Source organism: Rosa chinensis, chromosome 5 (assembly GCF_002994745.2).
Source record: "Rosa chinensis cultivar Old Blush chromosome 5, RchiOBHm-V2, whole genome shotgun sequence".
NCBI lineage: Eukaryota > Viridiplantae > Streptophyta > Magnoliopsida > Rosales > Rosaceae > Rosa > Rosa chinensis.
In genome coordinates, this window is record NC_037092.1 from 71,157,322 (window position 1) to 71,170,626 (window position 13,305).

A 13,305-nucleotide genomic window follows, 5' to 3' on the forward strand; every position below is an offset into this window, starting at 1 on the left:
CATGGGAAGCACTGCGATATCTTGGAGGTCTACAAAACAGACCCTTGTTGCTACTTCCTCAAATCATGCAGAGATTATTGCTCTACATGAAGCTGTGCGTGAATGTATATGGCTAAGGTATGTAATTAGACATATTCAAGGAAGTTGTGTTTTGAAGTCTACCACGGATGAACCTACATGCATTTATGAGGATAATGCAGCTTGTATTGAGCAAATGAAATTAGGTTTCATCAAGAGCGACAACACCAATCATATATCGCCTAAGTTCTTTTATAATCAGCAACAACAATCACTTCTAAAGATTGAAGTGAATCAAATCCGATCAGAGGATAATATAGCGGACTTATTCACTAAGTCGTTACCTAAATCCACCTTTGAGAAACATATGAAGAGCACGGGATTGAGAAAGTTATCCGAATTCCCATGATTGTAGCAATCAAGGGGAGATATCGACATCAGGGGGAGTTATGATGTCTACATGTTTAATCTCGAAGAAGTGAATGACGTGTTGTACTCTTTTCTCCTCCTCAAGCTTGTTTTTATCCAACAACATTTTTCACTCGAGCAAGGTTATTAACGAGGCAACGGACGAAGCGTCACCACCAAGTTTGAGCAGCACAAGGGGGAGTGTTGAAGGAAAATCAATTTTGTGTGCCTATTCAAACTAGGATTAGTTTCATGGTTGTAATAGGAGAGAATGTTCTAGAATTCCTAGTCCTACTCGGATTAGTTTTCTTTGTAACATTAGAACATGCACTTTGTAATCCCTATATATAGGGCTCCTATTCTCAATAATGAAATACAATTCTCTTATCAATCTCTCTCAAAATATCTCATACTTAAACAGTTTTCTGTTTTTAGATTGAGTACAATCTTGTTTTACGTTGTACACTCACTACATAGGTTACCACACTGGCACTCCTATGACAAATCAATCACATCACCAACTACACAAACAAAGAGATCATATTAGACCCATAATATCTCATAAAAACTCAATAACATAATTGAACAATTGAAAACTATACAATTAATGTTATCACTCAACAACATTCACCAATAAAAGATAAACACATTGCTCAAATATACATAAGTAGCAAGACAATTATTCTTTCTGCAATAAATTATTTTCCACAAGAATTCAAGTCATCAATCATAATATGATCATAATCACCAATATTCTATTTTCACCACAAACAACAACAATTCCACAAAGATACATATATTTTCACGTAAATACACAGATACGCACACAGTCATCCTCTTAAAAATATCACTAATACTAACTATAATTCACAACTATGTGTAATAAAAAAAAATGAATTCAATTCAAAAATGAGTTTTCATGGTATTACACATAATTAACTGATTAAGAATCTTTAAAATAAATAAATAAATAAAAATAAAAACTTGAGACGGTAAAAGTAAAACAGTGGTGGAGGATGTAAAGAGAAATAATATCGGCTCTTGATAAAATATCCTCCACCACTGACTCGTTACTTTTCCAGTGAAGGCCCATGGCCCAACACAAAGTTACCGTTTTCAATTTCCCATACATGGTCGACGCCACTGTTTACTTCGTCTTGCTTGTATCGACCGCTAATCTCACCTTCCTTCACTGCATTTACATTTTTTTTTTTTTTTTTGGCTGCTTCAAATAAAGAGCTCAAATCAGAGCTCCACTGGATTAAAGAGCTTCATTGCATGCAAGCCACTTTGCCACCTTCAATTTCAGATATCTCCAAATTCAGAATCTGCCGAGTAACAATTTCCTTTGCTCCCCATCGTTCAGATTTCGGAATTCCGGCGAAGGTTTTGAGTTGGGGATTTCGGAGTTTCAGCTCCGGAATGCGAAACGTGACTTCGCAGTTCAGAAAATCAAATGGGTATTAGCAATTCTGGAAGTGTATACATGTAAACGACGCGATTGTAGTAAGTAAATTCAGCTTCAAGTTCACTGCTTTGTAGATTACCCCAATTAGAATTTTAGACAAACTCTGTTGAAGTTCACTGCTTTGTTGATTTTTGGATATGTTGAATTTTGATCATGGGTTCTTTTTTTCTTTTGATTTGTGTATTGCAGATTTGAGATGTCTCGGCCCTTAGTTGAGATGTCTCGGTGCTCTGAAGAAATGGACGTTGCGATTGGTGAGTCACTGAGTCTCATGATTTCTGGTTTAATCGAAGCGGAAAACTCTTGCCTTTTGCCTTTTTGAAAGTCAAATTTCATGTATTGTGTTAACTTGGTAGCGTTGGTTGTGCTGCTTATTTTATGTAATGTAGGTGCTTTAAATTTTGGTGTGTTTTTTCTGTTTCTTTGCTGTTGTAGCTTACTGTATTTTTTTTCTTTTTTTCATTTTATGTTGTTAAATAGCAAAGTTGCAACAAAATTTTCAGGAGCTGCGGAACAACCTTGAGAAGGCATTTTTAGAGCAGGGTCGAGCGTTATTGAGATTTGAAGCTCAATGGAAAGATCTTAAGACGGGACACACGAGAGAGCTTGAGCAGCGTGGTCTGCAACTGCAACAAAGGGTATTCTTCTTGTTCCTAACTTATGATGAATTGTACTTTGTCTTTGTTTGGATCAATTAGTTAATCTCTGCTGTGATTTGCACCTAAATTCTGCATGCTAAGTCCTTATATGAGTGTACCCAAATTCAGCAACTATGAGCAACCAGTGCATTCAACTGTCAGACTTGGCGTAATCGTTGAGACAACTGACCTGATAAAGAAAATCCAATCTTTAATGCAGTGGTGGCTCACAGTTACTCAATTTAGGTTCCTCATATTATCGTTCCTCTATGGTAGAACATTTTTTGAATGTGATATGGAAGTTGGTGGCATTAGGATCAGAACGTTGTCATGAAACCTCTTTGTACATATGTGCTGGCTCAATATTTTGGAACCTACTGGTGAGTTGTTTCTGAAGTTTTACATAGAAACCTAGAGATGACCAGACGTCTCAGTTCAAGATTCTTTTTAAAATGTTCTATAGAAAAGACTTGAATATCTACACTTGTGGCTTATTTGGTTCTGGTTAAAGGATTATAATGTTGTCCTTTGTGAAAAATACCAATATCTACACTTGAGCGTTCTAAAGAAAAGACATTATTGAATGTCTAGAGGTGCTTCACCATAATTGACCCGTATGGGATACAAGGATGTTTAATAGGTTGTATTCATGCCACTTTTCCATGTGTGTGGACTGTTATGGAGCACAATATAGTTGGGTGTGTTGGTAGCACACATGGAATTCTGGCGTGGTGTTATGATCTAACGAGATTTTGGCCATTTGGCTTATGTTGAAGTTATGAACAATGATTGCATGTTGGCAAGACCAAATTTCCGGTTTGAACCGACGTTACAAACGGAAAAATCTCCCAGAACCATGGTAGAGAATGCACAACTATGCAATCCTTTAGCTCTCTCAAAATCATCAAGTGGATTTTGCCACATTACCTACAGCATATACATGTTTGAAGGATAGAAAAGTGTGCCTGAGTTTGTGATTTGGTTCTTAGAATTTGATTAAAATTCAGCTTAATTTTCTTTGCATATTCAAGAAAATAAATAATTCCATTTTGTCATCAAGAAGAGGATTTACCAACACCACCACCCCGGGCGCCCCCGTGGCTTCCCCTCTCCTAATGGGTAGATCAGCCTCCATTCTCTCTAGTTAGAGTTCTAGTCTCAGGTTGCCATTTCCACATGTACATGTTCAGGTCTTTCCCAAAACCTGTTGCAACCTAAGATTCAAGATTAGAATGGGGTTCATTTGCCATTCAACAAATTTAGAACAAGCAACTGGTTGAGATTTGGCCATGTCCACCTGTTGAGATTCAAGATTTTGCGGAGAATAGTCTATTCTCAGAGTTATTTTGCTTCTTGTGTCTTTGCTTTTCAGTTTCAATTTTAACCTTTCAGCTGATGCTTTTGTGGTCCTAAAGTTGAACATGTGTGGATGGCTCTGTATGTTGGTTTTCTCTGCTCACATCCTTTGATCACTTATTATTAAAGAGATTAGAAGAGAAAACTATTGCAGATTTCATTGTTCAAGTGAAAGACAACAGCGTGTATTTGTCTTTAGGATAACTGTAGTTACAGAGTCGTACTGGCAAAGGTCTAATATTGCAGACCTGTGTATTAGTTGTCCAATTTAACATTACGCGAAATGTGAGAATCTCATTAGACCATAACACCACGTAAACTTGCCGCATAGTGTTACTGTCACCCAATAATCTCTCGACGGTTGTGAAGACACTTGTGTATCCATATCATTTACATAACAGATATCTAGTGTGTTGTCTACATTCCTGAATATCCAAGTGTTATTAGTAGTCAAATAGAATGATTGACGTCATCTAGAATGAAGTGCCATGTGATCTATTTATTAATTTCATTGCTAACCACCATTTCTCTTTCAGGGAATCTTAGTACCTTTAACTGGGACACAGCACTTCCCTCCTGCAAATCAGAATCCCACCTTGTGGAGTAACAGTACTACTCCTCGATGGAGTGACACCAATACCCCTCTTCCTCCTAGAGATAGCACAACAAAACTTTTTTGTGACATATGCAAAATTTTTTGCGACACTAAGATGGTACTTGATAAGCATAAAATGGGAAAGAAGCACCAGATGAACCTGGGGAAATTGAAAGGCAAAACTGTTACTGGACAAACGAGTAAGAAGAAGGCAGTTTATCCAACTGAAGACGATTTGCAGACTAAGAAACGGAGGGTTATTGAAGGTGGTGCAGCACCCCATACTTTAAGGACTTGTACTATATGTAACGTGGTCAGTATTAGTGCGACAGATTTCTATAAACATCTTGCTGGACAGCGACATAGAGATGCTGCTGCATTGATAAGTAATGGAGCTGGGACGAGTAGCTACAGCCAGCTGAGAATAAGAAATTAGGGTGGGAATAATTTGTAATTGCAGTAGTTGTACACAGGTGAACCAGCTTTGCTCATTCAAACAATTGACATCTTTCCATATAGTGAGGCTGTGTGTTTCTAATTTTATTTATTTTAGGGATGTATGTTTCTGTATTCTGTTTATATATCATGTGAGAACTCTGGGGATCTTAATAAACAGTTTCTGACTTGCTGTTCCTTTTGACTTTTGATTGGAAAACAAAAAAAGGCCAAAGGTGTTCCTTGATGATAATGAAACTTGGAGGTGGATCCAAAGTCTATGATTTTACTTTTTAGGGTTGTAGGAATCCAAAGATGTTTGCATAAGAGGTATCCAAAGCATACTACTGCTGAAGAACCTTTTTTTCTTCTTTTAGTGCAGCAATTCTGAAGAACTTAACCAACCACCAGCATTCTCAACAGAGCAACAAACCCAACCCCACCCATGTGCAGGTTTGGTCAATGCATATTTCCATTCATTACACTCCAATGAGTACCCATTTGGTAGCTAAAGTGTGAAATCTATTAAGATATATTAAAGTATGATAAAAAGCTCAAGTAAGATAGATTATTGAAAATTTTGAGAAAAATACGAATGTCAAATACACATGTTCCTTCAAAGTTTGTCGTATTTCTTCGGTTTCAAATGTCAAATTCTAAGTTGTACAAAAATTGGAAGTAGTCCCCTTTCAAAAAGAAAAAAAAATGGAAGTAGTTGAAATTGGAAAGGAACTGGAAACTGCTCTCTTCAGCAAACTCTCTCCCAGCTTTCTCCAAACTCTTTGGAAATGAATCGGAAATTTCCTAATTCAGTAAATAATATTCAAAATTTTGTTTCATTACCTTCATCAAAATAGAACTATGTACACGTTGTATGTAATTGCCACACTGTTGAGAAGGTTAGCTTGTATGGAAATTCTTCATGTACATGATATAAAAAGCATATACGACGCCGATAAAATAACAATGTATAATATAAACAGTGTATAATAGAAAGTCTCGAATCGAACACAAACCAAGTTTTTCATTGCTCTTGCAAGTACTCAAAATTAAGTATAATGCCAATTGAAACAAGCCAAATACTTGAAGAACAAAATAAGTTACTACTACAAATGGCAAACGTATATAAGACATATACTACAGCTTTTGGTTGTACTAGTATTATACGGCTGCGGGCTACAATCTTTTGCAACCGCCTCAACCACCCCCTACAATTTTGGGCTTTAGTGTAATTTCCCTTCTTAACCCTTACTACACCACACTCTCATAAGTCCACACCAAAACCCACAAATCAAAAGGTCAAACTTGTCCCTGAAACACTTTCACATTCTCCAACGCCCAGTCAAAAGCACCATCCAACAAAATGGCGCCAAGAAAGGGTAAAAATGGAAAACAACACATTTAAGGCGGGAAAACCATTAAAAATGTCGCCGGAATCAAACACGGAAATTCTTTCCGGTGAAAGTCTGACCGAACTGCCAGTTAGCTGGGACTATGTTCCACGAGGTGGAGGAGCGTCGGTCACTGCCTGTGACCCTGAAGGAGAGTGACTGACCAACCAGAACCGAGTTCGACTGCCAGTTCTGACCCCAGTTGCGGCTCAGGCTCATCCAGCCAGTCCTGGACCCTTTCACGCTCACCCTCACGACATCCCCTGCACCCGCGACGTTGGAGACCAGAACCAAGTTGAAGTAACGGAAGCCGTTGATGGTGAACCTGATCCCTCCGCGCTTGCGGCATGGCACCCTGAGGAAATAAGACGACAACAAAAAGTGAGGACAATATGGTAATTTTGAGTGCAGTTAGTATAACGTGGATCGCGGACCGTGTTTCTAGGTGGGCGTGACTAAATCAAAAGCCCCTTTTCACATTAATCAACGAGTCTCGGACTTTTGGAGACTGTGCTTTAGTACGGTCAAAACAACTGCATGCCGTATCGTAATTTGTACCGTCAGATTCCCTGGTCAAAACTTCGTACGGTACAGATCTTACGAGAAGTCCCAACACCAATCAAGGAAAGAAGCCAGGTTGGTAAGTTGGTGGACTATAAGTCAAATTCTATCTAATGATATGATTTAAAGTTTTTTTTTTTTTTGACACTTTTAGTGACTAGACTTGCAAAATTATGACCCGTAACTCTAATAGTTAAGAGTGTTTACTCTAAACGTTTAAGGCTAAAAGTCATAATCAAGAAAGCGCGCATGCTGTTTGTATTGGCTAAACCAAAAGGTGCAAAATTACGGAAAATGCTGACACATGACAGCTGATGCATTTTCATGGAATCTAAACAACTTATGATAAAACTAGGTTTAAAGTATTTGTTGATTTGATTTTGAGTGTTTTGGGACTAAATGGGTTTAAAGACAAAAAACCGAAAGTGTCCAATAAACTTCCAAATGACTCGACATTAACTAAAGGCAATGACCTAAAGCAAATGAGGTCAGTTACAGTTGCAAAATGAGTAATTAGCTTTTGGAGAGAAAGCTTAGACCCCATCTGGGCCATGGATGATCGTGTCAATCTCAAGAGTGGTACCTTCTGCAAAAGCAATAACTACCCAGAAACCGAATCGAGCACATTTCCAGAACGAGTCTGACCCACAAGATAAAGAAAGTTCACACAAAACGCTTCACAAAATGGTCTGATTGGCAACCTTGGAACCACATTTACTGGGTCCTAATTAATAAGTTGCAATAATACTATGGAGCGCTATACATTCTTTAGCATTTAACATTTAAGAAAAAAAAAAGAATCAAAATGCATTTTGGGTAAATTTAGCCTTTACAACAACATTTTTACGCAGCAAAGTATGTATTAGTTCACTCTATGACCAAAATTGAGTTCCAAAGTGGCATAACCGCATAACAGAGTGAAAACAGAGCATTGGGTAAAAAGAGAGATTTTAACGCTACCACATTTTTCACTTGGGGTTAAATTTGGATGTGAAAACAGCCCACAATTAATTTAACCCACAACAAAAAAAGGTGTTTCATCATTTAACCACATTAAAAGTGCCAAAGCAGAGCATTAATAAAAGCCAAAACAGAGCAGTAAACAGAGTAAAAACAGAGAAGCGAACTTTACTAACCTACGGTAGGAAACAGGGACAATCCCAGCGCGGTACTCAGCGATCTTAAGAAACATGGGCATAGCAAGGTCAAAGTGAGGCCTGGGAGGGTTGCACCATCCGCCATTGTCGCTAGGCTGAGCAAAGTTGGGTGGGCAAAAGTTAGTGGCAGTGATGAAGATAGATGGACTTCCAGAGTGACACCATTTCGGGTCGTTTGCGCACTTGATTTCAAAGCATGAACCGCAGCTGAGGCCATTGTTGAACAGAGCCGTGCTCAGCGCAGCAGTGCTCACTCCGTAGCCCTGGCTGTAAAGATTACCGTATCCACAAGCACCTCCTGTAAACAATTCAGTTAAATAGCTCAGTTGGTTAGAGTATTGTCGTCAAATTCGCAAATGCCAAAAGGCGAGTATCGGTTAACATACCCATGGTGCCTGAGGCATCAGAGCCTCCATAGAAGGTGGCATGAGCACCTTGCCAAGCACCACCGGAGTAGACACCAGGGATTCTAGCCTCAGCAATCCATGTTAGTGAGATGAGCAGGGAAGCAATGCAAGCCAAACTTGCCATAGCCATTTTGCTTTCTCACTCTTTTTTCTCTGTTTCAACACTAAAAGGAAAGAGAGAGTGAGCTGCTCAGAAGGTGAGGGATTAAAGCTGGAGGTTGGGGGCTACTTATGGAGGTCGCTCGAGGTTGGCCCTTAGTGGCAAAGCTTGGAATTTTCAGACATTAACAATACCCCTAGGAGAAATATTTTCTTGTTTTCCCTCTACACTATCTCTAGCGCGTAACATCACCGACCAATTAGAATACCCTTTTGTACGGATAAGTGTGGGTCCACGCCCATGCAAGTCTTTTATAAACCAGTTGGTGGGATGTTTTGTTTCCCACGCTCTTAAGGGCGAGTGATCAAGGTGGTTTTATATTCTTCTCTCTCTCTCTCTTTTTAGGGTCGTCTTTTTTTTTTACTTTTTTTGTTATTGGAAGATTTTTGGTCGTTTAATTTTTCTTCCAATCACACCTAAAACTCGTTTAGGGCTTTGTCCTTTGTCAAAGCACATTGGCGCATAGCACATGATTTTTCAAACGTAACCGGAAACAATGAACAGCTTGCCTGCAAAAATGGAAAAATGAAATCATGACTCATAATCGATGATGAACAAACCATGTGTATCAGATCAATTCAAAATGCTATCTCTGTTGGTTTGCGTTTATAATTCTAGACATAAATATACATAATCGCTAATTGTTTTTTCTATTCTATGGATGCTTAAGCTGTCATAAAATACAATTTCAATTTTTCACATGAAGCGACAAGTAGAAAAATTAAAAAATCAGGGAACTGAAAAACAGTTTTCGTGCAAATAACACTATAATACTAATTATGACATAACATAACATGTGAAGTACTTCATTGAATACGCAATTTGATGTAAGTTTATAAATTGTTAACCCTTTTTGCACCTGATCTGTGATATCATATTTTTCATATTATGAGGTCATAAAATAAAGTCTCGAAAGTTGATTAGGCCAATGCAAACTTGCAAAGTGAGAAATAGAATCTTGAATCCTTAATTAGTGATAATAAAGTGGGGCGGGAATGTTAGATCTAGGCTCTCTAGAAAGAGTAACTTTGAGTCATTCTTAAGTTGAGCCGTGATATGCGGCTGGGATTTGATGACATTCCTCCAGGGAGGGACCCCACAAAAGATTTCATGGGGGCTGGGGATGCAAATATTGTGCAATACACTTTTCACAAAAGAAAATTGTGCAATACAATCTAACAAAAAAAAAAAATCCCCGCTGAATGAGGCGTACCAAAAAAATTTTAGTGGGTGGAGAAGTGTCCAAAGGAAAATAGATTAGAGAATTGAAATTCCTACTTTTTTTAGCTTTTTCTATTTTTAATACAAATCTAATCACACTATCCTATTCCTCTGTGAGTAATTTTCCAATAAACATGTGCTGTCTTGCATCAAGGAGGATGTGGCTTGTAAATTGATTTTTCACCCTCATAAATTATCATGCTCATATACTCGGTTGAACGATCTCAAATGTGATCGTGTTTGATGATATATTTAACATATTATTAGTTCATTACAATAAAAGATTGTTAAAAGACGTTCAAGGCAAATTTAGAATGTAGCCCAAGTTTCTAACTACCTAAAATCTCTATATTAAATTCCAATTAATAAGTAATCGAATGAAAGTTTTGAGATAAACCCTAAATATTTATAAAGTACAATATTGAAAATTGTCACGAAATGTATTCGGTATTTGAGTAATCCGTATAGGCATCCAGCTGGAGTAGAGAGAACCACTTAATCCCGTAATCATCGGTCCATATACCCCGCCTTTGCTTGCCTGGCTTTAACTAACCAGTGGGGCTTGTACAATTTAATTTAATAGCGTAACCTTTGTTAATCTCGAGCCCACCCCCACAGTGACAGTGCTCAGTAGAGTTCGTAGACCAAACTCAATTATTATTATTATTGTTATTATTATTTTATTTTTTTGTTGGAAATTTTACTTTTTTTGTTATTATTATTTTTACTTTTGCCACCATATATATTTACATAATTATGCATGTAATTTCTGTTATGTTTTGTCCCACTTTCTTTAGCTGCATGCAATCTCTCCACCTCCACGGACTGCGCACTAGTGACAGTGAACTTCGGAAGGTTCGTAAAATTCAAATGCAATAGGTTCCCGGTTTCCGATCCTCACAAGTGCAAGAACATTTAAGGGTTAGGGTTCTAGTCTTGGCCTCTTGGGGCATTTATTCTTATAATTTCTAGCTTCAACATATCAATTACACAAAAACTGGTAATCATTTAAATTATACAACAAAATTGTTTGTCTGATTATTAAAATCTACATCTGAATTGAAGATATCAATCATTCAACTAAGGTTTAGAGAGTGGATATCCGTATTTATCACCACCCTAGTCTAGATTCATCAACGCAGGGTCGGTCCTAGCCCAAGGCAGACAAAGCAACTGCCTTAGGCCTCACTTTGAAACAAGTTTTTGTACTTTATACTATTTAAAGCCCAACAAAAATTGAATACAACTTCTAAATTACCCAACATATTACCAAGTCATTTGAACTTATTTAGATCTTGTAGAACTAGGCCTCGTACCTTTGTGTCAATTTTTTTCTCTCTTTCTACTACAAACTTTCTTGTATATTTTGTACTTGTCTATCTTTAACTAATGCATATATACTCGATTTGTTTGAACTTAAGTAGTTAACTAATTGAAATTAGGCTCCATTTATAGGTTATGTTATTCTTATATTCATAGTAGAGACCCAAAATTCTTATACCAAATACTTTGTTTGTAAAGTAGCAACAATATGCTAAAAATATAGAAAAATAATAAACAGGTTATGATTTTCGCCTTAGGCCTCACTTACCATTGGGACGGCCCTGCATCAATGTATTTAGTATTAATTTTAAAAATTTCAATGTGAGTTCTAAATCAAGTGGCTATAAACAAAAATGTTTAAATCTTGTATGTACATAAACGCTTGGCATTCTTGTAAATGATCTCAACGTTGAACTCGATCAAAGCCTGAATCTTGGTGGGCTTTGTCAGTACACAAGAGTCTTCCTTGATTAGCCGAAATTGTTTACTTGTTTGTTTTTTTATTCATTCAGATACTTAAGTTATAAAATCCTAAGTTGCGACTTATGAAATCGTTTAAGTCAAATTTTATGAAAAAATCGTTACATTCTATGATTTATAAAAGAGAAAAATGCATCAACAGTCCCTCAACTCTTGTGCACCGGCCAGTTTGATACCCAGACTCACAATGGTATCAATGTGATACCTAGACTCAAAATTTACTATCAATGACATACTTCCGTTAAATTTCCGTAACGGTTCCGTTAAAGAGCTGATGTGGCAAACACGTGGAGAAAACAGAGATTGCAAATGACCAAAATAACCCTCAATTTCTACCAACAACTTGATTATTTAATTAAATGATTTTTTTATAATTTTCTCTCTCCTCTTCTTCTTCCTTGGTTCCTGGGTTTGTCGTCTGTGTTTCTCTTTTGTGAAGGTGATGGCGTCCAAGGATCCAAGCAAATCTTGGAAGGAGCTCAAGGATCTCCAGAAAGATCCTCCTACCTCTTGTAGGGCTGGTAATTGAGATTTCAGATTTCCAATCCCCATTTGTTCCTTTTTTTAGTTTTGATTTTGAGATTTTTGTGTCTGCTGCTGAGTTTGTTCGATTGGTGAATATTGATGTCAAAGGATGTATCTTGCCATGTCTTTGAATAGCTTACCTTACTTGCTGTGGGATTTAGTTGTGGTTGTTAGATTTGAATGAGGAAATGAGGATGGATTTGACTTCAAAAAAAAAAATCCAGACAAAAAGGAAAAAAAAAAAAAAAGAGAATTGAAGCAATAACCCAAATCATCTATCATCATCCGCTCTGCCTTTCTCTCTCCACAGTCCACACCATCATCTATCATCTTCTTCACAGCAATAACCCAAATGAATTTACATCTGGGTTTAATTCATCGAGAGAGTAGCAGATGTGTAGGGAGCTGTAGCCATGAAAGAAAGAACCTGCAAAACCCAGATTAGTAAAAGGTTTCGTTGAGCGGATAGAGAGGAGTCTCCGATGACGCGATGCGGCAGAGGAGGGGGGAAAAGCCATCTAGAAATGGCAGGTCTAGGCGGACCAATTGGAGCTGGAAACAACGAGTGGGGATTTGGAGACGAGGGCTTTGCTAGGTTGATGGGTAGAGATGGGAGGTGGGGTAAAGGTGTGGAATAGAGGATTGACTGAGAGTAGGGCGGAGATGCGGCGGTGTGGATTGACTGAGAGTAGGATTGAATGAGGGTGTGGATTATCTTAACAGAAGACGTCATCTGGGCTTGGATTGGTACTAATGGATATCCATTCATGGCTTCTTTTGGAGTTTACTTAATTGAATGGGTTTGAAACCAAAAAAAAGGACTTGTTCCAGATTAAGCAAGACCAAAGAAAGGGAAAAAAGAAAGAAAGAGATATTTTTGATGTGACCAACAAATAAATTTTTGTTTTAGTGTAATTCAATTTATTTTATTAACAAGTTAAAAAGACGTTTTTGCCCCTATCTTTTGCCCTACGTATATGCCACGTCATCATATTTGGCGGACGATTGACGAAACATTGACTAAAATATGTTTTTGATAGCAAATTTTGAGTCTAGGTACCACATTGATATCATTGTGAGTGTGGGTATCAATCTGGACGGTGCATAAGAGTTGAAGGACTGTTGGTGCATTTTTCTCTTTATAAAATTATGAACCGAGCTT

General features: G+C 37.6%; 2 protein-coding genes across 2 annotated transcripts; one reads left to right on the forward strand and one right to left on the reverse strand.

Annotated features, from left to right (window-relative positions):
- The first annotated feature begins 1,577 nt into the window (after nucleotides 1-1,577).
- LOC112165753 lies at nucleotides 1,578-5,123 on the forward strand. The gene is made up of 4 exons (XM_024302391.2): nucleotides 1,578-1,932; nucleotides 2,084-2,148; nucleotides 2,375-2,532; nucleotides 4,425-5,123. Exons 2-4 carry the CDS (start codon nucleotides 2,091-2,093, stop codon nucleotides 4,917-4,919), a joined length of 711 nt encoding a protein of 236 aa, XP_024158159.1. The 5' UTR covers nucleotides 1,578-1,932; nucleotides 2,084-2,090; the 3' UTR covers nucleotides 4,920-5,123.
- A 797-nt stretch (nucleotides 5,124-5,920) lies between these two features.
- Nucleotides 5,921-8,648, reverse strand: LOC112166971 (expansin-A6). The gene is made up of 3 exons (XM_024303909.2): nucleotides 8,414-8,648; nucleotides 8,007-8,325; nucleotides 5,921-6,664 (listed from the first exon to the last, which is right to left on the reverse strand). The coding sequence occupies exons 1-3, from the start codon at nucleotides 8,562-8,564 to the stop codon at nucleotides 6,355-6,357; spliced, it is 780 nt and encodes a 259-aa protein (XP_024159677.1). The 5' UTR covers nucleotides 8,565-8,648; the 3' UTR covers nucleotides 5,921-6,354.
- Between the last annotated feature and the right edge of the window lie 4,657 nt (nucleotides 8,649-13,305).